At 40.1% G+C, this 23,063-nt stretch overlaps 1 protein-coding gene across 1 annotated transcript in view; it reads right to left on the minus strand.

The window, feature by feature from the left end:
• RAB3C (RAB3C, member RAS oncogene family) overlaps positions 1-21,959 on the minus strand; it is a 134,917-nt gene extending 112,958 nt beyond the window's left edge. Inside the window, exons 1-2 of the mRNA XM_065860933.2 lie at positions 21,814-21,959; positions 10,124-10,351 (exon numbers count right to left, since the gene is read on the minus strand). Of these exons, the coding sequence (XP_065717005.1) occupies positions 10,124-10,351; positions 21,814-21,837 (252 nt within the window). The 5' untranslated portion in view covers positions 21,838-21,959. The remainder of the gene's footprint in view (positions 1-10,123; positions 10,352-21,813) is intronic.
• Positions 21,960-23,063: the final 1,104 nt, after the last annotated feature.

Here is a 23,063-nt window from a genome sequence, read left to right on the forward strand (position 1 = left end):
GGGTTATGTCAAATAAAATGAGTCGCTTTTGTGTGAACCCCATCCTCCTTCAATCACTTGTGCCCCTCTCAACCCCACATAAGTTAAGAATGATTTCAAGCTATCCTAACACAGCACAGGCAAACAGCTTGCACTGAGCAGCAGGAGAAGGCAAAAGTGAGCTTTAAATACTGTTCATAAACCTCCCTTTTCCTTTTCATGGTATTTACATTATGGCTCCTGTCCAAGGCACTGGTCCTCTGATTTCAAAGCAACAACTACACAGCAAGAGTGCAACACTTTGCTCTAATCTACAACACGAATCATATTAAAATGCAGAAAAGAGCCTGTGCAGGCTTTTTTTTTTTTTTTTTCTTTGTAGATCCACTGCAGCTGTATAGATATCTTAAATGTGCCGCTAAAATGGTTCACAAGGACCTGGTATCACAGTGATTTCACTTTAAGGAATGCTGCCAACATTAATTTCATTTTAGAAATAGACTTATTCTTGCTTCTTAAAATGATAGTTTAGTAAGTATAAGCTCTTTCTCACAGTTCAAAGTATTCTGTCAGATTTCTCTGGATTTTATTGAGCCTGAACAATTAAAATGGCTTATTTGTTTTTCAACATTAACACAAGGTTATTGTTCTTGCTTCAGACCAATGCACAGCAAAATAATTCTGTTCCCTTTCTCCTTTCCATCCTGACTTCTCTCTTCAAGCAAAATCAAGGATCTTGCTATTCAGGTACACATGTATGAAAAACTTCTCAATCTTTCCTAGATCAGCTTCTTTTAAAGAATCCCCTGGAAATTTCCACTTAAACAGCAAGATAAGCCTTATTTAGAATTTTAATTATGCTAAATGTCACCTTGTGTTTCCAATTAATCTTCGCCTCAGAATGCAGATGTATCATTTTACTGATAACAGAAATCTCCATCAGGGAATATTTAAAGTCCAGCTGTGATATATATATAGTGCTAAGCTGGTCACAGAGACCTGATTTCTATGCTGCAAGCAAAGCTATACAGCAAAATTTTTGAAGTAGGCAATGGAGGATTTTGTAAAGCACATAACTGTAAAGGAGTAAAATCTTTGACCTAATATTACAAAAGGCTTTCACAAAACTATTGGAATATTAGGATAAACAGTGGAATTTAATGCTAGCTGCAGCTGCAGGACTGACATTTACCTCAAGTTTCCTCTCTGAAGTATCTGACACCAAGAGTTTTCAACCACTTTGCTGCATATAAGAGCAAGCACACAGGATCAGGCTGCAGGGCTCTTTAGCCCAGTGTGCTCTAGTGGCCAAAAGCAGTTGCCTAGGAAGGAATATAGAGCAAGTACACATGACACTTCTCCAGCTATTCTCCTAACACTCAAGGACTGGGAATTTTGACATAGATAACATAAAGCAAATGGTTAAAACTCAATTTTAAATCTAAAATAATCAGTAGGATAATGCATGTTAAGAAAGTGTAGCAATGTTAGCAAAGTCAGAATTTCAGATAGTTTTAAGAGAAGCAGAGTAGACATACATTAATTAGAAACCAGTCTAAGACTGCCGAACTCATTTCACATAGATCAACAAAACAGCCATCAGACAGAAACAGCTACTGATCAGTTCTGTCCTGATTTAAATTACAGGCCTGAGGCTGAGTGGCTCTGTTCATGGTCACCATTCCCCAAAACCACACAGTTCTTAGCAGCACAACTTCATTTGGAAAACAGAAAAACAGATGGTCCAACTGAAAGACAGTCATCATTCCAAATATGCATTTACCTAAGTAGAGAGATTCACAGACTAGAAGTAGAAGCAGCAGGAGGGGAAGGAGCTGAAAAGAAACATTAAAATAACCACATCATTTATAGCTAAGTGGCAGTACTAACATGCACCATCTTGCAGCATTAAGCAACCAAAGGGCTTTATATGCCTTAAAATTTACACATTCTATCAGCTTTCTCAGATATAAAGATAAGAATGTGTCTTTCAATGAATCAGTAGAAGCTGATGTTGTAATAACAAAAACATTAAGTAAACTTTAAAATCACAGTAAAGTAGCAGTATCAGTAGTGAAAGTCAGGGTACCGATGTGATAGGCACCATTCTTTTTTAGAGCTGGCTTTAGAGCCAATGTTTGAAACCCTCAAGACACATGCTTTTTATATCAATAAAATTGTAATACCACATCAGTATTTGAATAGCCGGGGTACTTTCTAAATAAAAGCATACCAGTTTTAGAAGTGCCATCAGTGGTCAGTCTCGCAAAGAGTACAGCATCTGCTCTTTGCACTGGAGTCTATCTGAACTGAGTATTCCTTTTATATTGCCAAGATCATCTTTGGCACTGAAGACTAGGTCCTGGTTCTATACAAGAAATACATCAAGCAGTTTTACAAGATGTGCATTGTTTATAACGGATGCATCTATATTTTACCCGCAGAATAGGTCCCAAGGTTGTGTTTCTTGCAAAAGTTTAACAGACTTCAGTTTCATTTTTTCCAATAATTGATTGCAGTATCACATATGTTAGCACTTTCGCAGTGTGATTTGCAAGGAAATAATACAAGCCATCACACGCAGTATCTGTAACTATTCCTAAGCTTTTATACCATTTATGGTGCCCTGTCTCATAAACTCTTGGTCCCATTTTCACTCAGACTCTTTGGAGCTTTCTCTCATTTCATGCTTTGTTGTATAAGCAATAGCAATTAAACTTCAAATAGCAACACATATATTATCTTTTCAATCTCTGCTTATATTTATTTCTATTACAATACCTTTAAACTTCAAGCTGTCTAAACTATTTATATTATGTATACTTTATATAGATTATATCAACTACTAGCATCTATTAAAGTTTAGAGAAAAGGCAAGCTGTCTTGTCTGCTTTTTAGGTAATAGTTTTTTCTTCCCTGGCAAATACCTACATTAGCTGTCTCCCTTCCCACCTGTTCATTCCCACTTGACTGGTTAAAAGTGAACTATTCAACCATATTTTTCTTGGCTACATATCTAAAACAATGGAAACCTGAGCTGAATTGGATCCATGGGAGCCACTTTAATATAAACAGAAGGACAGGTACACAAAACTGAATACAGAAGAAACAGGGCAAGGTAAAGAGAGCACCAGGAATCCCTGAATTAAGGAAAATATACAAGTTCTGGAAGTAACTAAGACCCCCAAGCCATACAAAGATTAAAAAATCCTGGCGGTTCTCTGATTAAGATCTGAATACAATAGTAATGTATGTACTATAATGGGCTTTCTCTTGGCTGTGAAAATCTTAATATTTGTTGTTGAAAACTCCAGGTGCTACCAAAAAAACCGAACAAAACAAAACAAAAAAAATGGGGAGAAAACCCAGTTACGAAAAAGTAATCACTAATGAATGACCATATTTCTGGGAAATAAACTATACCCAATATGACTTGCAAATAAGTGGAAGAGTTTTCAATGAAGATGTAAGAAGCACTGCATGAAATAACACAGCAATACAAAAACAGGGTCCTACCCTAAAACTTTCAGGTAAACATTATTCATCAGTCTTCAAAGATATGCACTGTGTAGAAATAAGCAAAAGAGATGAAAGGGAATATTTTAGGCTAACACTATCCACCCACAACTGGGATTACATTCACCTCCTGGAGGGCAGCTTAAACCAAAACCAAAGTTGCCCAGAATTTCACCTTCTTTTGCCTACAAAGGAAAGTCTAACAACAGTTTGTGTTCTAGCCATCACAACTGCATTCCTCATTAACCATCTTTTTTTCCCAGGGATGGTTTCTTTAGAGCCTTCTGACAGAACACATTTGTGAACACATTACAATGTTCATCACAACACACAGGTCACCCTAGCCCAAGGCTGGTTGGAGCTGCTGCCATTTCAGGTCATGTCTATAACACCAAATTAAGTTGTGCCAGGGAGCACTTCTAGGTTATGGAATTAATCTATACAATGAAACTGCTAGTGTTTTTTCCAGTATAGTTTCGAACCAGGCTTGCGAGCATTCTTCCAGACGGTTCCTGGGCAAGGTTCAGGACCTAGCACATGACAGAGACCTTTCCCCATATAAAATCTGGATGCATCCGTTCTCTTTCAAAGATTAAAGAGTTTAAACATACGGACAAAAGCTATACCATGCCAGCTAGACTCAACGCCAAAGGACGGTCTTGGTATGCTTAATTTATTAGTACAGATGCATCCAGAGGAATCCCAAATCCCTGCAGTTCTCAGCCTCCTATATTGTTGTCTTCAAGTTACTTGTTGCCTTATATACTAATGGATACAATTTGATCTTCATCCTGAGATGAGGAAATTTCATTTTCAATATTAGATTTACTATCCTCATCTAAAAAGGCTATATATTCAAAGCAGCAGCTACGCATTGTCACAAGCACCTGAAAAAGGAATCATTAAATAAACTTTGATGTGACTATCATATAGACTGAAAATACTGAGATAAGTCAGACATGACAAAGTCAGGCCCTGAAATTCCTGTGATGAAACATCTGCTACATTTGCTATCCACTATCTTCACATGCTACTCTGAACTCCCCTTTTATTGCATCATCTTTCACTACCTTTCTTCTGAACAAGTGTATTTAGTAGTGATTCTTGCACTGATGCTGTAGCCTTAGTCATTGTTAAGGGATATTTCTGCAATATTACACTGCCTTGACACTTGCAAGTCACCGTAAAATACCCTTTAAACACTTCAATATCAAGGCAAGTTTAATTCATACTGATACTCTCACAGACTCCTCTATCACACACACATTCATGAAAAATTATTCTCATTTCAACTGAACCCTTTTTTACTGCTAAAGCACTGTTAGGGAGCTTTTTGGGACAAAAAAATCAGGTGCCTAACATTTATTGTGGGGTTTGCTGTTGTTTGTTTGTTTTGTTGTTTTTTTGTGTGGTGACACTGGTTTTCTTCATTCAGCATATAAAACCTAGTCCTCACTTAGTCCCTAAGCCCTATGACAATTTATGGAAAACAGTTAATGTGAAGACAGCAACAATTCGGGAATCAATTCAAACTGTCATACACAGTTCTAGGAAGGATATGTTGACACAAGTAGGTCTTACACTGTCTTCTCTAGGAGGGTATCTTTTACTTGTGTGTGATCATTTTAACTAGTCCATGAAGTCTATGGCTAGTCCCAGGGAAAAAACAATCTAAGCGGCAAAAGGCTCTTATTCTATATTTGCATCAAAGTGCTGCAGTCAGACAGAAACTTCACAAATATTGATGTATGGATGCAGTTAGAACATTTTTGCGTAATAAACAGATCAGAGAGGAAAACCTTGGTGTTTTTTCCTCAAACAAAATTTGTACTGAAATAAGTTAGAAATCACTGAGAGTTCTGATCAAGTAAATTTTAAGCATGAGCTAAAGGTGTGGTATGGATACACTGCCAGTTAAACAAATATGTTGACCTATCTTTGTAAATCTTACTCTGTTTTCTAGGAATCAATATCTGCACCTTATTTTTTCCTTTCCCCTGCCCTATTCTAATGACTTATTTTGAAAAATGTTAGCTAACAAAATTTTACTGTCCAAATTAGCCAACACTGTGCCCTGGCAGCCAAGAGGGCAACCATGTCCTGGGTGCATCAAGCACAACATTGCCAGCTGGGAGAGGGAGATCATTGTCCCACTCTGCTCTGCACTGGTGCAGCCTCACCTGTTGCATGTTCTGGGTAACACTGGATAAAAAGGACATAAAGCTACTAGAGAGTGTCCAGAGGAGGGCTGTGAAGTTGATGAAGGGTTAGGGGGGAAGCCGTATGAGGAGCAGCTAAAGTTGCTTGGTTTACTCAGCTTGGAGAAGAGGAGACTGAGAGGAGGCCTCATCACAGTCTACAGCTTCCTCACAAGGAGAGGAAGAGGGGTAGGTGCTGATCTCTTCTCTCTGGTGACCAGTGATAGGACCCCAGGGAATGTCAGGAAGATGTGCCAGGGGAGGTTTAGATTGGACATTGGGAAAAGGTTCTTCCCCCAGAGGGTGGTGAAGCACTGGAACAGGCTCCCCAGGGAGGTGTCACAGCCCCAGGCCTGACAGTGTTCAAGAAGAGACTGGACAATGCCCTCAGACACATGGTGTGAATTTTGGGGTTGTCATGTGCAGGGGCAGGAGTTGGACTTGATGATCCTTTTGGGTCCCTTCCAACTCAGGACATTCTATGATCCTATGATTTTTCTCCATAAGCTCTTGCAGTCTTTATTTCTATTAAACCATTGAGTTTACAAAAAGTAATGCAAAACTTTATGGCACCACAGCTACCAGGTATACTGAATGCAGTGATTTACACAGGGAATACAGTGACAGATTTATAAAGTTAAACTTAATTTAGTTTTCCGATTTGCAACTCTTTAAGCTTTTAAGAATTTTCTTTAGTGAGTATTTTTGTCACAATTCGTATTGACAAGTCGTTTTTTATAATTCAACCTAATTTGAAATCTAGCAGTTTGAAACACAAAGTATCTTGTAGCTTTCCAAACCCGTCCTTTTAATATTGCCAGCTCAAACCAAATGGAGGAAAAATGTATTGCTGTTATTATTTGACACTGTAAAACATCTTAAAGTCCTCCAATGGAGTTCTATCCTGGGCATGTATGTGCTGTACAGTTCCTTTCCAAAATTTCATATAGTTTCTGTTGAGAAATCAATACCTTTTTTAGGTAAAACATCTTTTTAATGACTTTCTCTCCTTTAAAAGGTAAAAACCTGTTAATATGTTGCCTTGGTCTGTCCATATCAAGGCTGCTACATTTATAACTTGCTGTGAAACAAAATTTCAGGGCCTGCTGGTGGTCTTATGACAAGGTAATTTGCTGTCACCAATGAATAGCACTTAAACTCTGAACCTCTCTCAATTCCAGGAAGAAACACTGTGGAAAGAAGGTGTTTGGCTCAGATGGAAAAAAAGCAAATGTTACAGTGCTCCCAGCAGGCTTTTTCTGACCAAATGAAAAAGATGTAACAGTAAGTACTAGAGAGAGCCCCATGCTCCCTGAATTGAACAATGAAAGAAGACAATTCAAGGCAGGTCCTTGGAATCCAAGAATAAGACACCATTGCCTCAAAGCTAGAAAAATCCTCAAACAAATAAAAGACCTGCAGGGCATCCCAGTATGTAAGATAGCACCTACTTCAGCTTGTTAACCCTTGCTAGTTCATCTGTGATAACCATATAGTGAATTTCATTAAGAAATACTGATTTTGGTTCCTTGAGTGCCCATGCTGACTTTCAAACAAACTTGCACCCTTCACAACTAAGCATATGAGAATCTTATTCTGAGGAAATCAATGTTAGAAGCTCCAACATGCTTCAAGTTGAACACAAAGTATCATGCTGAAATGGCTATTAAACAAGAAATTTCAATGTCTACCCAATAAGAACATGTACAAAATTGTAAAAAGACACATATTGGATTAACTCTGGCTCTAGCTAGGGAATTTTAGCAATAAACAGCATCATTATTCACACATTTCTGCATCTTACTGCCAGGCAACAACAGCAGAACAGCAGTATTCCTTGTACTTCTTCACTGCAGTACATGGCAAAGTAATTCAGTTCTGATCTTGTCATTCAGAACACATTTTTGAAAGAAGTGTTATAACTTCACGTATGTTTCTACTCAGAAGTAACATCAAATCACACTCACTACAATTAATTCAATTTTCTATTTTATGTGATATAAACAATGTTTCATAAATTCAGTTTGAAATGGAAATGGATATAGCAGGAGTACTATTCATTTTAGAAAGACATTTGCATAATCAGAGAAAAGTAATAAAGTATAACGTAGACAGATGTTACATATACAGATACTGTGTATTAAGGACAATAATGGCTGTTGACATAGCTTACAAGATGGAGTAAAAGTGCTCTATTTCAGATTTCGTATACTAGAGTAGCTTTCTTAGGTACTTAACTCATTTTATTTAACATCCCAGATGTGCAACAGTCAGACGATTTACTAGGAGGCATAACTGCAACGCAATGCTCCAGCAGAATACTGCATCTAAAAAGTGCAAACAGCAACAGTGAGCTGTTGCAAATTAAGTTAATTTGGCAATGACAAGGCCTTTTAAGAACTGGTAATAAAATTTTAATGAGAAAAACAGAACAACAACAAAAACAAACAAACAAAATACAAATAATCAAAAACAAACAAACAAACACCAAAAACAAGACCAAACCACAAAACAACAACAAAAACAAAACAAAACTAAAAACACCAAGATGCATTGCTGAATGCGGTGAAGAGCTTTAGCATGAAAGGAAGATCTGAAGTCCTGTCTCTAACCCTATGTAGGTGAATTTCGAAAGGCTTCTTCTGTGGTCTGAGCCTCTGCTCCATCTTCCCATGGAGCTGTTGTGTTTGTTTCACTTGCAGAATTGCGGAATTTTTCAAGCAAGGACAGTCAGAGTCCATTTGGACTTTGCATGTTACTACCATTCGTGTGCAAAAAAAGTCCATTTTGCCAGAACTGGAAGTTTATTCCAACTGGCAAGAATACAGCTGCTGCATCCTCTCTGCACCGTGGATAGCACTGAATACACTTAGATTAATGGACTGCTTAGAGCCATGCACATATTTGTAGTCAGCCGTGGCGAGGCATTATGACAAATATACCGGTGTCAAACTAATTACATTAATACATCGTAAACTCATGTTCCTGCTTTTGCTAGGGGAGACATGAACAATAAAATCTATATACTTGATGATTAGAAGAACTGTGCAAAGACTATAATGTGAACACAATTTTATTGCTCCATAGTAAAAAAATAATAAGGTAATGTCTATGTGAATTACCATATCATCTCCAACACAGAAGTACTACAATGAAACTATCAAGTTATTGCAGTGAAAGCATACACATGGCATACAGTTACCTACTATGTAGCACTGTCATGACAACAGCAAGAAGATAAGCTTAAAAAAGGTAGAGAAGTTGAGAGGCAAGTAGGTTGTGCTCCAGCTCCTAGAGAGCACAGAACAACAAATGATAGGAGATATCAAGGAGTGAAGCCTACCTAAAAGATACAAAAGAGTTATATCCTAGGAAAATCTGGGAAATTCACCTTTGTGGTACATTAATAAAGGTATTCAATTTATTATCAATTTTCAATGTGCTGTTCAAAACACATTAGATGAATTAGTTGTATGTGACCCAAGGTTTCCTGAGATTTAAGGCTGACCATCATTAAATATGCTTTTTAAATATTTGCATTCATGCACAAAAATTATAAAATCTTGCCTAATAAGGCTGTTATTATTATTTCAGAAAGGAAACATTGCTCAGAATCTTGAAGCCCCCAAGGAAAATGGAAGTGACCTGAAGCTTTTACTCCAGGTCCCACATTGTTAAATGTTCTCCTAAAACCCCCTCTCCTTTAAGTGAGAATCACCCTGTCACACAATACTTAGGAGATGTGAGCATCAGCAGCTCTTGCATACATAAGTTTTGGCTGTCCTTAATTTTTGAGGAAAGTTTGCAGGAGATAACACCTATTGCCTGGCATCACACTTTCCTACATTTGGCATCCTTCTACCATTTCTAAGGTGCAGGCATGAGTCAAGGGGTTTTGTACACTTAGGCGAGACAGCTGTTACACTCTTTCCACACATTTTCTTCCTCTGCAGAAGAAGGAAGACTTGTTCGGTGATCAGGATAACAAACATAATTGACAGAGCAAAAATTATTATTTCTGTTACACATCCAGTATCATAGCTCCTACAGGAATTTATAATTTTTGTGGGAAGAAACTAGATATTAACTGGTGTTTTTAGTAATGTGTAGTAACTTTCAATAGCCTGTATATTGCACAGTTGTTTTTACCTCACTGCACAGATATCAATATGTGTGAACTTGTTTTATTTCTTAATGGAATTGAATTCAGAAGATACACTCTGCTGGACTTCAATACCTTAAAAGTACTGACTACATTCTATTACTCAAGACAGAAAAATTATGCAGAAAATAATGAACTTTTTTCATTACTATGCTATACATACATACATAAAGGTTATGACATTCAGTGCAAACCTACAGTAGCTTAAATGCTATCTTTCAAACTGCTACAGCTTGCTTCATTAATAGAATTATGATTTTTGGCTTACCCAAATCTGTAGCTTAATTCTTTTTTCATTTTTGAAAACCGTTTTTACTTTGAAATCAATCCCAACCGTGCTTACAAACGCAGACGTAAAGGAATCATCAGCATATCGGAACAAAAAGGAGGTCTTCCCAACACTGCTGTTGCCAATAATGAGTAGTTTGAACATGTAATCAAAGTTCTGGTCAGACGTATCTTTCTGGCCATATCTGGAATCTTGAGCAGATGACATCTGTAATTAAAAAATAATAATAAAAAAAAAATTTATTGTCTCTTGTATCATATAAAACTAGAAACACTGAGATTTTATTGGAGTGTTTGATACTCTATTTGAATGAACTCAAGAAGTTCACAGAGGTTTAATTCATTTTTATGATTCTTGTACCCATGGTAATAGTTCTGTTTGCAAAAGAGGATGTAAATGTCACTGGTGACTGATACCAAAAAAATAATAGTTCTAAAAATCCAGGACCATACTCCAGTACATCATTAAAAAGATCTACCTTCAGAAAATGTGATAAATGAAACAGATAGTGAAAATATAGACAAGGATACTTCACTTGTACAAGGATACTTCACTTGTAAATGCTATGTTATGACATAGAAGATATATTTCCAAGCAAAACCTTAATATGTTTTATGTCTGATAAAATTCTCAGACCATTTATTTCTCTCTAAATATGCTCCTGTCTTTTGTAATACCCGTAACCTTATATAGTGCATTTTGCCTTTACCAGCTTTCAGTTAGCATGTCATCATATACTGTAGTTAGTATATAATTCTGAAATTACATTGTTTTTTTCTAGTTCTAGTCTACTCTATAGTTTTAGAATTTGCAACATTAATGCAACATCATAAGTGGCAGTTATCAATGTTTTTGATTTTGAGTCCTTACGATACAGTTTCTAATCCATATAAAACACCTGAATAAGCACAGATTACTCAATATTCCTAAATAGCAAGCTTATTTTGCTCTAGGGACTTCGAAGATCATGGGTTCCATTTTAAAAAGTGTACTTTAACTTAAAATCCTGAATAAAATTCTACCTTTATGGAAATGCAGATCATGTCAAAGCTTTCTAAGTTAGACATCCCAGAGTGCATTTGGACAGTTAGAGAGGACAGACGGAACCAGGGTTAGGGCTGTACACTAACTCACCTTCTCAGCAGAATTTAAATTACTGCATAAATTTTCCAAGCTAATTTTGCTGTCTCATAGTACAAATAACAGTATGCCAGCTTCTTCGGGCTACTGAAGAGGCATATAGAAGTGTGGACAAAAAGTCCTGAAGGAGACAATGGAAGCAGAAAGCTTTTGAGAGAAAATTCAGTGCCAGGATTATAATGTAGTAGGGAGTGTTTGATTTCAGAATTAGCATTTTATTTGTTAAAGCTCTTGATTAAATGTAGTCTTGGGCACCTGTGTGTTCGCACGCTGGGTGTTTGCATTAGCGTTAATGTTTATTCACTAACTTCACAGACATGCAACAAAGAAGCTTTAGAACAAGGATCTAAATATTACCAAGCACACAGATCAGTAATCCTTCATCTTTCTGACTTCTGCAGCAAAAACAAGAAACAAATCTTGTCCACTTTCACTACTTTCCGTGGTTAAAAAATTGTTTGTGGATATTTTGCTTAGAATATGAGAAAAACAAGTATTCATTAGACCAGTCTAATCACAACTGACTATGCAATGGTGAAGTGTATCACAGAATGGTTGGGAGTGGAAAGGACCTCTGAAGATGATCTAGTCCAATCCACCTGCTAAAGCAGGTTCACCTAGATCAGATTGCACAAGAATTTATCCAGGTGGGTTTTGAATATTTCCAGAGAAGGAGACACCAGAACCTCTCTGGGCAGCCTGTTCCAGTGCTTTGGCACCCTCCAAGTAAAGAAGCTTCTCTTCATATTCAGATGGAGCTTCCTGTGCTTCACTCTGTGCCTGTTGTCCTTCATCCTGTTGTCAGGCACTGCTGAAAAGAGTCTGGTCCCATCCTCCTGACAGCCACCCTTGAGCATTGAGAAGATCCCCTTTCAGCCTTCTCTTCTCCAGGCTGAACAGACCCAGCTCTCTCAGTCTCTCCTCATATGAAAGATGCTCCAGGCCCCTCATCATCTTTGTAGCCTGTTGCTGGACTCCCTTCAGTAACTCCTCGTCCTTCTTAAACTGGGGAGCCCAGAACTGGGACACAGTACTCCAGATGTGGCCTCACCAGGGTAGAGGGGGAAGGGAACCTCCTTCGACCTGCTGGTCATACTCTTCTTAATGCATCCCAGGATACCATTTGCCATCTTGGCCACATGGGCACATTGCTGACTCATGGTCAACCTGTTGTCAACCAGAACTCCCAGGTCTTTCTCTGCAGTGCTGCTTTCCAGCAGGTCTGCCCTAACTTGCATGCTGATGCTGTGTACAGTTTGCAATAAGTCAATAAATTCCAGCACTGTGCAGACTGTGCAGTGTCTGGGAATGCCAGTGTGTAACCTCTACACTTTCCCCAGCAGCCTGTTCCACTGCACTTTGGGCTCCTCTCTGTAATGCAGCAGCCGAAACCAGGAGTTATCGCTGTAAGAAGAAGAATAATTTCCTTTCTTGATTTTTATCTCCTAGGAAGCCTTCCATGTAGCTTACTCAACTCACTTAAGGTTTACAAAAAAGGGTTTTAACTTTCATTTCATTACCTGCCCTCAGTTCTATGTGCCTTACAATTTGTCCCCATGTACTTTAATGCCTAACACTTCAGAAACAGCATGATTCAGTGAGCAGGGGGATCAGGACACCTGGATTCAAATAATAGTATTGCTAAATCATGGACATTGTTTAGTCTTCCTGAGTAAGAAGGTGTTTCTTGTGAATGGTTTTAAACATAGACTTTCCCCAAAAAGACATTTCAGTCCTGGTCCAAATGAATATATTTATGTGCATTACCCACACAACAGTTTCCTTAAAAGATCTTTAAAAAACAACAACAACAACAAACCAAACCAACAACGACAACAGCAAAACACACCTTCACCGTGCCTTAAACTTATGGATTCATTACTGGCAGTACCACAGGCAGAATTATGGGCAAATTGAACACAGCCAGCTTTTTATTTCAGGGGTAGGAGTATGTCTGCCTATTACAGGATACAGAAGGCACAGGAAAGGCATGGAAAAGGATTCATTTTTCCACCTCCCACCTGGGCAATCATGAGATGATTGGCAAGGTATTGATAGTAATTAAAATGTTTTAAGAGGCTAACTTTAGCCTAAAGAGCCAGTCTCCCTGGACTACAGATAGGGATCCTTTCTCATGTCCAAAACCCAAATGGGTTGTAGAAAAATACTCATGCCTGCACTAGTCTGAACAAACATCAAACTCAGTACAGGTACTAAGACTTTGCCATCACTTCCCAAATTCACTTATTCTGTAGTAAGCACAGAGACAGATTCTTCAGAGTACAACTCACATCATCTGCATCAGGATCCTGCTCTAAATTATACTCTGGAGGAGTCTCTACTTTTCTGCTAACTGTAAGGGAAACCTAGATGCTTACTCCTCTAGAACTTTGTGAATATGCCTGCAGTGCTTCTTTTCCTTAAATGCCAGCTGCTGACTTCAGGTTAGGTATGAGAGGCACTGTAGCCCACTTCCTGGTGTATTAACATGTCAGTTTCACTACTGACAGGACTTGTCCCTACTATGGAGGCATTTGGCAAAGAAATGTGAAGAGGCTAGTGCTGGTGTTATGTTCCTCCTTTGGAAACAATGCTGGAAAAAATCACTAGGAATACCATGTTCAGACCTGTAATTAAATACTACATGCATGGACAAGAACCAAATAAACATGTTAACCTCATAACGTTATGAGATGCTGTTCCCAGGAAAGCAAACCTCTTACCTTTATTTTGAAAAAGTTATCTTCTCAAATTATAAAGTGAATATATTTAATAAGCACCACTTTAGCAAAACACACAGAGTTTTCTCTTCAGTAAAATTTTGTCCTAATTTAGTAAAACTGAAGACAGAATGCACAAGGCTATTTTCATTAGCATATTGCACACTTCCTTTTTTGTAGAATGAGTCCCTGCTCAGATTTCTACACCTATTGGGATATTAGCACCAAAATCAGTCTTAGACCAACTCATAGAGGACTCAGGACAGGCTTGAGAGTCTACTGGGAAATCTAAGCTCAAGACAATGATCACAAGACCTGTAGTCAGGAGGTCTCATATGCCTGTTCCTTATCAAAACTGAGAGAAGGTATATTCCCAGCTTGAATATGGTCCATGGACAAAAACGATAGCTTTGTATGTTTCCCTGCTTACAGCACATATTTAAATTCCTTAAATGTAGATTATTTATGGGCACAGGCAAGTTTAATCATTAAGCAGAACTTTTTCTATCAGACCCAAGTACTTTTGAAATGTCATGTTCAGCCATTTCCATGATTCCAGAAGAATAGGTTAAAACAGGGCAGGGTTAAGAACAAATGTCTGGAAAAGTATGTGTTTACCTGCCAACTTTATGATAATAAAAATACATCTGGCTATGCTACTCTTTATGGCCTTAGAGGACCTCATTTTTCAACAAAATTAATTTGAACAGCTTTCTTACTTAAGCAGAGCAGCAAGCCATGACCTCCCTGGCCTACACATCATTTCAGTTTGCACACATATATGCACCCCACTCTGGATGCCTAATGAAGGATGAATCGCCACTGGAAACTACAATGTAAAAGGTTAGAAAAGATGGGATTGAAAATACTGACATTCATTGTTTTAAAATCTATAATAACATGCAGATCATAAAGGAAAAGATTGATAGTAATCCCAGGGAAAATGCCTTGTTTTTATCTACAGCAAGGACAAATAGACACTGATTAGCTAATTTACAATTGCTTCAAAGATCAACACTCCTTTTCTATATACAATTGTTGCAGTTTAACCCAGCAGGCAGCCAAACACCTCACACACAGCCATTCACTCACCTTCCCCCTACCTCAGTGGGATGGAGGAGAGAATTAGGAAAATAAATTTAAATTATTTAAAAAAAAAAAAGAAAAAGAAAAAAAAAAAAAGAAAAAGAAAAGGGAAAAAAAAAAGGTAACCCTCATGGGTTAAGATAAATACAGTTTAATGGGACAGAAAGGGAAAATAATAATAATAATACATAAAATGCGTGATGCACAATACAATTGCTTACCACCCATTGACCGATACCCCGTCGGCTCCCAAGCAGTGGTCCCCCACAGCCACCTCCCCCCAGTTCTTACACCGAGCATGACATGATGTGATGTGGCCCTTTGGCCAGTTTGGGTCAGCTGTCCTGACCTCATGGCTTCTTGTGCACCTCCCTGCTGGCAGAGCACAGAAAGCTGAAAAGTCTTTGACTTAGTAAAAGCACTACTTAGCAACAACCATAACATCACTGTATTATCAATATTATTTTCATACTAAATCCAAAACACAGCACCATAACAGCTACTAGGGAGAAAACTAACTCTGTCCCAGCTCAAACCAGGACAGCAGTGTAGAAATACATACATTTCTATTGCTTTCTAAAAAGAAACTGACTGTAGTAATTATTCCAGTAAAAAGGCAGAGTTCCCTGCACACGTGACTTTTTGTGAGGTGATCTTTTTGCTCTTTGTAAAATGTGATTAGTCAAACATAATAAATGGGTATTGAAACAGTGGAATACAATGGGGAAATTCAATGTTTTTAACTCACCAGACTGCATGTAGGGAGTGTCTTTAACGTGCAGACCAAATGCCATCGTCAGAGTAGTCAAAATGTTACCAAGGTCCTTACACATACAAACGCTATGACAATATAATCCAGTAATGAAGAAATCAATTATTTTCTAGGTAAAATACCAGACCAACAGTCTAGAAATTGGATTTTATTCCTAACTCTTACAGAGGTATCCTCTGACTTTTGTTTTCCTTCTTTCTGTGTCTTGGGCAAGCTGCTTTACCTCTCTTACTTTTGGTGTGGTATCAATGAATACATCAGTATCCACAGACAGAGATCACAGCCAATTCTCACAAATCCTTATCATCTGATCTTTAACTGACCAATTAATAAGTCTTAACACAGTTCAGTGGACAAAACACCAGCCACTTATTGGAATTTATGGATTTCCAGCCATCTGCAGAGCACAGCTTGTGAACCAATGTACTTGCCAGCATCAGGAGGAGCTTATATGCTTCAAGGTATTATGACGTTAGATTAATGAATTTGTGTAAGCATATCATAACCCAGTCTGAAAGCTGTAGCTATAAAGGCAAAGTTTTATTATAAACGGCATACTGAAATGCCTTGTTGGGGAATACTGAGAAGATACAGAGAGGTGAAAGTCTAAAACATTTTAAAGAAGCTCTACTTGCTTCACATCAGCAGAAGTACCATGAACGTGGTCACAGTGCTGGCAGATGTCCAGGACAACAGAATGTAATGTGCAGTAAAGAATGGGTTTGGCGAGGCTCTAGCACATGGATTCTGGTGAATCTACTTGTGATGAGCTAGGACATTATCCCTCATTTATCTTTCTTTAACCTAAGTTGACCTTCTCCATTAAAACGGTAGCTTAAGAAATGTATTTCAATTCCCACTCTAGGTAGTTGGGCAAAATTCCCTTCCCCAAATAGTGACAAAACCAGAAATAAAGTCCTAAGTGGGTTAGTCTAACATGGGATGTGAAGAAGCCATCAAAATAATGGAGCTCTGAAAAGAAATAAATACAAGCTGTGTCAGGTCAAGTACTCCAGTAGAAATAAATTTGGATTTACCAGGCTGTAGGAAAAACAATGAAGATGGGATGACTACAACCCTCTGCCATTTGCCCCATTTAGTGCAGCACTCAGGGCCATGAAAGTAGCAAAGACTGTGCAGCTTCTCAGTTGCCAGAGCAGCTGCATAAGGCCAAGAGACAAAGTAACATGCTAGTGCCACTGTCTAAGGCACTGGTGTGATGCGGCTAGTAACAATTCTGGTCAAACATATTTATGAAAACTGAGTTCAAACTGGGATATACAGAAGAAGGTTAATAGAATGACCAGAAGAATGAAGAGTTTATTTTATGAAAGAAATATTAAAAAGAGAAAAAAAAAATAGTCAGCAAACATGAATTTGTTTCTTTAAATAGTAATATTGAGTAAACATTACGGAATAAGAACTATTCAGGCTGATCTATACTGGAGCAGACACTGGACATGAAGAAGTCAGTATACACTAAACTAGCTCTGAGTGCCTCTGAGCTACAGATCAGAAAGTACATAACCAGCAAGGGAGCAAGCTTCCTCAGTACGCTTCTGAAAAGGGGTAGTGGCAGAAAGAGGACTACTGACTCCAAATGCAGCTTAATCACTTGTCAGGAAGGTGTTTATAACTTGCTCTGTCGACTGAGTGGCTTGGCAGGCTCTTCTACTCCAGCGCTTCTAATTTGAAACAAGACTGACATAACTAATAGTTTTGCTGAAAGATAGGAGATGAATTTCTATGCAAACTTCCTGTGTCTAATAGCTTTTATTTGGCTTTTTTCATAGTAATTTTATAATAACCTCTTAAATATCTGGAAGCAGCCTTTTTGCTTGCTATTGCCCTATGTTGCCTGGACATAACCATTGCCAGTGAAAAAAGTATATGAAAAGCTAAGGAGAAAATGTTCTTACTTATTTTCTTGGCAAAGCAGATTATTTGCAGATTATTTCCCACTTCCTAGCTTTCCCTCACCACTATGACCTCAGTCACCTTTGAAATTATCTGATGCCCTGGAAAGTTGTCTTGGATTAACCCCAGCTAGCAATCAAAACCACGATAGCTGCTCGCATACTCCCCCCATCCCACCCCCAAATATGTGAGAGAATTGAAAGAGAAGTGAGAAACTCATGAATTGAGATAAAGACAGTTTAATAAAATAACAAAATAATACTAACATACTACTACCAGTACAACTAACAATAACGATATATATGTATAAAAAAAAAAGTGACAGTCAATGCGATTCCTCATGAACTCCATCCACACCCAGCAGCCAGTCCCCAGGAAGAGAGAGCACCCTGGTCCTGAATGTCTGATCCCAAGGAGAGAGAAAAAAAACCCAGAAAGGCCCAGAGGCCAAGTGGAAACAGCAGAATAGCAAAACACAGAGCTAAAGGAACTCCCAAACCAAACTCAACCAAAATGGAGCAGAACCAGAACCAGTCTCCCAGCTGTAAAACTCGACTCTCATTAAATACAAAGCATGATGCTAATGGGATGGAACATTCTCATTGATCAGCCAGGATGTCAGTCAAGGTCTATCATATTTATGCCCCCATTCCTTGCTGTCTCACACCTGCAAACAGACAGACCCTGGTCTCCCAGGCAACAGCTGAGATAGCAGTAAGTTCTTACATTCGCTTTGTCCCTTCTCAAAAATTGGAAAGTTACTTGAAGCAAAACATTCATTCTATCCCAGGATGCTATCTTATTATTTTCAGACTAAATCCAAACAATGCAAGTGCTGACTATTAATATGAAAAACAAGGGTTGCTAACTGCATGAAGAAAATTAACCTGATTTCAATCAAAACAGCACACAAGGGAACAAGAGAGTTTCTAGAGTTCTAGCATTTTCTACAAACTACCACCATTAACAGCTATATGCTCAGACAAACACTAAGAACAGGTTATCCAAACTACTTTCCCAATTTTTTTTTTTTTTTGGCAAAGTGTAGGTATGTGGAAAATTTGCATGCTACAATCAGATAAGAAGTGAAATTTGAAGGAAGTGAATCAGTGTATGAAACACTGCAAATTTCACATTGCATTGCACTTTTCAAAGTGCCACCAAAATCTTAAGGGAAACTACTGAAAGAAAAGCAGACTAATTCAGATCAGTTCTTAAAAGAACATGCAGAAAACATACAGACTTCTATGTTTCACAGCAAAGAGTTCATTGCTTTTGACTTCTAAACCAAAGCACTCTCCATGGCCATAAGCACTACTAAAACTTATATATGTTATTTGAAAACATGCCTAGAAAAATTAAAAGCAGTCACAAACTCTGACCTAGATCCAATTATACGCAGTAGATGACAATGACAAACTTTTGTACTAGGTAGCTCCTTCTGGAAGGACTGTTTGGGCTGTCTTTCTGGTAATCGTTGGCTCTTCTTGTCTACAGAGGAATCGCATGAGTTTGAGATTGAAACAAAGAATTCATAAATATAGAAAAACAGTCCCACAGCACAGGCCCTTTTTCTCACCCTGCTAAAATATTTTAACTTTCTAGTTTTATTTTTAATCATTGCTTAATGAAAAAGGAAAAATAAATATGTTTACACTCTCCTCTGAGTTGTTTTATCATGATCAAAAGACATGCACTTGATCATTCTTTCTGTTGCTCTACAAATGAGAGATGGTAGCTCTGTAATAGACTGTTCCATAAATCTGTTGTGTGGAAAGAAGCAACTACATTTGTTTAACATAATAGGAAATCAGATAGCTAGAAGAGATAAATCGAGCTATTAGTTTAACCAGCATAAACCACATTTGAACAAAGCCCAACCATACTAGCCTAATGTTGGAAAACAAAAGAACTGTTAAGAAGAAGAATCCATAATAGAGTATCATTTTACTAGAATCTTTAATTATATTTGAGTATGCTGGAAATAGTGTACACAGAAGCAGGAATGCAAACAAATAAACAACTAAAACCAACAGCAACAAAAACCAATAACAACAAAACCACCGCCACCAACAAAAACAAAAGACACCAACCAAAAACAAGCAGAAACTACAAGTGAAAATCAAACCTCATCTGCCAAGCTTCATTTTGACATCTCAAAAAAATCCAGATGTTTGCGATCATAATTTTGCATGATATATGCTTAAAAATAGACTCTGTTTGACCATCTCAACAGCCTTGAAAAAGCTGAATTTGTAGAGTTTTTTATAGCTCTCTACTGTCTCTTTTTATACTAAGTTTGTGATTTCTGCTGATTTTTATTCAATTATGTTTAACAATAACTTTGTACTGACAATCATATAAAAAAACAAGCAGCTGTTCTCTGATATATGTCAAGTACATATCTTTTAGATGTGGACCTTCCTTTCTCTAGATTTTGGTTTAGTGTTGTACGACAATTTTGTTTCCACAACTATTTAACATTGTCAGTGAATTTAACACCCATCGAAAATGTCAAATGCAATAGTGATCAATATGTAGTTGTTATCCTTTACTAGGGAAATTCACTCTTAATGAAAAGCTCTCCAAAGCAAGTAAATACTAAACATTGCTTCACTATCTCAATACGCATGTTTAAGTTAATGGTAAATACCACATAAACATTTCCAATGCATGGACGTAGCATGCAGAACTAGGCATTTTAAATAGCATCCTAGGTATTGCCAATTTCCAATCAGAAAACTGAAAGACATTCTTCATGAAGAATGGCTTATTTCTAGTGCACCTCTTTGGTTGAAAGGTTTCCGTACGTGACATCTGAGCAATTGCTCTGTAAAAGATCTACAAGACTATCTGTCTTTGTCCAAAGTTGAGCAAACCTGACTCCGTGTCCACAGAACTTAAGATTCCAAACTTATTTTCGAGCGTGCATATTGAGGAGGATGCAGATCTTCCCTTCAAGCCAGAATTCTATTACTGCCAGAGTAGATACCCAGCATGAAAAAGTTAACTAACAGAGCTGCACTTCATAACTTAAATCACAGCAGACTGCAAAAGTGTTATTCGCATTGCATAAAATTAGCTGGATTGATTGTTACCAGTTCACTGCTAACATGACTGATCTGTTAAAAACGTCATGTGTTTGAGTGTAGTCTGAGGCCCCCCGAGCTCCTGCATGAGATTATAAAATAGGTGCTAATTAACAACTGAAGTACAATTCAACAGTGTAAACTGTTTTGAACCAACAACATAGAAACTGCTAAAAACTCCGCATATGGTAACTTGTATCTGTATAGCATCTATTTCTCTAGTGCTAAGGAGTATTTTATTTTGTCATACAGAGAAACTGCTGAAAAGGGACCACCTCTTTTCTATCTCCAGTTTTAGCAATGAGCCATCTCTCCCTGCTCCTTGAATAAACAAGTGGAGATATCGCGCCAACTTCCTGCGCATCCAGGTAGGACCTTTTTAAATCGCATCACCGAACAACTCACATCCACTCACTCCCAGGGGAGTTGTGACCAACGCTCAAAGGGCAGTACCTGTGAAAGCCTGTTCGGGTTGCCCGAATGAGACACGAAACCCACCCGCAGCACGGCGGCGGCCACCGCAGGGCCGTGCCGCCCATCCTCCCGCTCCGGCTGCCCCCGGCCCGGGGAGCCGCGCTGCGCGGGAGACGAGGCGGCCCCACCGCACCACTGCCCCGCGACGGGCTGTGGTCGCCCCCGCCCACCGAGACCGCCCGCCGAGGACGTCTTTCACAGGGAAATGACCCCTCCCACGGCCCCATCGCAGACACCCCTGGGCCCCCACACAGACCCCGGGCCCTCACACACACGTCAGGTCCTCTCACACAAGGAGCGTCCTCAACCCCTTCCTTCTCACACCCCCCGACCACCAGCAGGAGAGCCCGGCCGGGTGGCCCCGACACGCCGCTGCAGGTAGAGGGGCTCCTGCCCCGTCCCGCGGGCTCCCGGCCGCCCTGCGTCCGCCGCCCCTCTCGTCTTTCATCCGGCTCCGGCCCGGGGACCGACCTGCACGGGCGCTTCGTGCCTCATGGCCGGGCGCGGCCCGCCGCTCGCTCCGCTACCGTTCGCCGCTCGCTCGCGCACGCGAACAGCCGCTGCCGCCGCCCGCCCGGGGTCTGCTGGCAAACCCGCGTCGCGATCAGCACCGGAGCTGTCCCGGCTCCGCCCCGGCACCGCCCCCCTCCGGCGCGCCCCCGGGAGCTGTAGTCCCCCTGCCTCGCTGCCCAGCGTTCACCGCCGCCAGGGTGGGAAGGAAGGACTACAGCTCCCGGCATGCTCTGCGTCCCGCGGCCCGCCACCGCTAAGGCTGCACAGCCCGCGCGGCGTTTTGCAGGCTCCTCCCGGGGCCGTGGAGAGGCGGTGCGGCTGGGGAGAGGTAGGGTGGTGCGGCGGGATTTGTCCGCGCTGAGGCGGAAAGCAGGGACGGAGCTGGAGGAGCCGGGCCCCGGTCGCCTCGGCAGATGCGCTGCCCACCGCGGCCCCATGGGCCCGGGCCGAGCGGATGAGCAGTGACGGGCCGGGGGAGCGAGTGTGGTACCGAGCACGTCCCTTTATCCCTGCACCGCAGCCGGTCCCGTCCCGCTCGTTCCCGCCGGCAGGGGCGCCCGCAGCACCCGCCCCGCTATGGCTTCGCAGCCGGGCGGGCCCCGTCGCCAGCCGTGCGGGCAGGCCCGGGCACGGTGTCCGGCGGCCGTGCTCCTGGACCCACGGGGACGTCGCAGTGCCCACTGTACCTCCGTCCCTCTCCTGCCTCCCTCCTCCTTCCCCAGAGTCGGCCCTGGGCCTGGCATGGCAGGTGCTTGCTAACGACCTTACTGTTGTACAGCGACAGTCCTTACACACACCATGATTTATCCACTTCGTCATCATATCCCATCGTCCCGGCTTTCTCTGTTCTCACTTGGATTTTCTGTACCTTTGGCAAACAGCAGCAGGCCGGCACCAGGCTGTGCTGCTGTACCATGGCAACAGCCCCACGAGGACGTGGCATCTTTGCTTCTGAGTGGCGGCACTCATTTTTGATGGCGGTGTCGGGGCCATCATGAGGGAATGAAACACCAAAAATGCACCACACCTTCCACGTGTCCCCAGCACTAGTTTTTATTGTCCAAGATGTATTAAAAGTCTTTCCTGGCACGTTTTCCATAACCCCACCCTCTAACGCAGAGTCAGTAGTTACGTTGGGTCCAAATACACAGGTCTGTAAAGGGCAGGAAAATGTATAGTCTTGTATTCAGATTTAATATTTGACTTTC

This window comes from Patagioenas fasciata, chromosome Z (assembly GCF_037038585.1).
Source record: "Patagioenas fasciata isolate bPatFas1 chromosome Z, bPatFas1.hap1, whole genome shotgun sequence".
NCBI lineage: Eukaryota > Metazoa > Chordata > Aves > Columbiformes > Columbidae > Patagioenas > Patagioenas fasciata.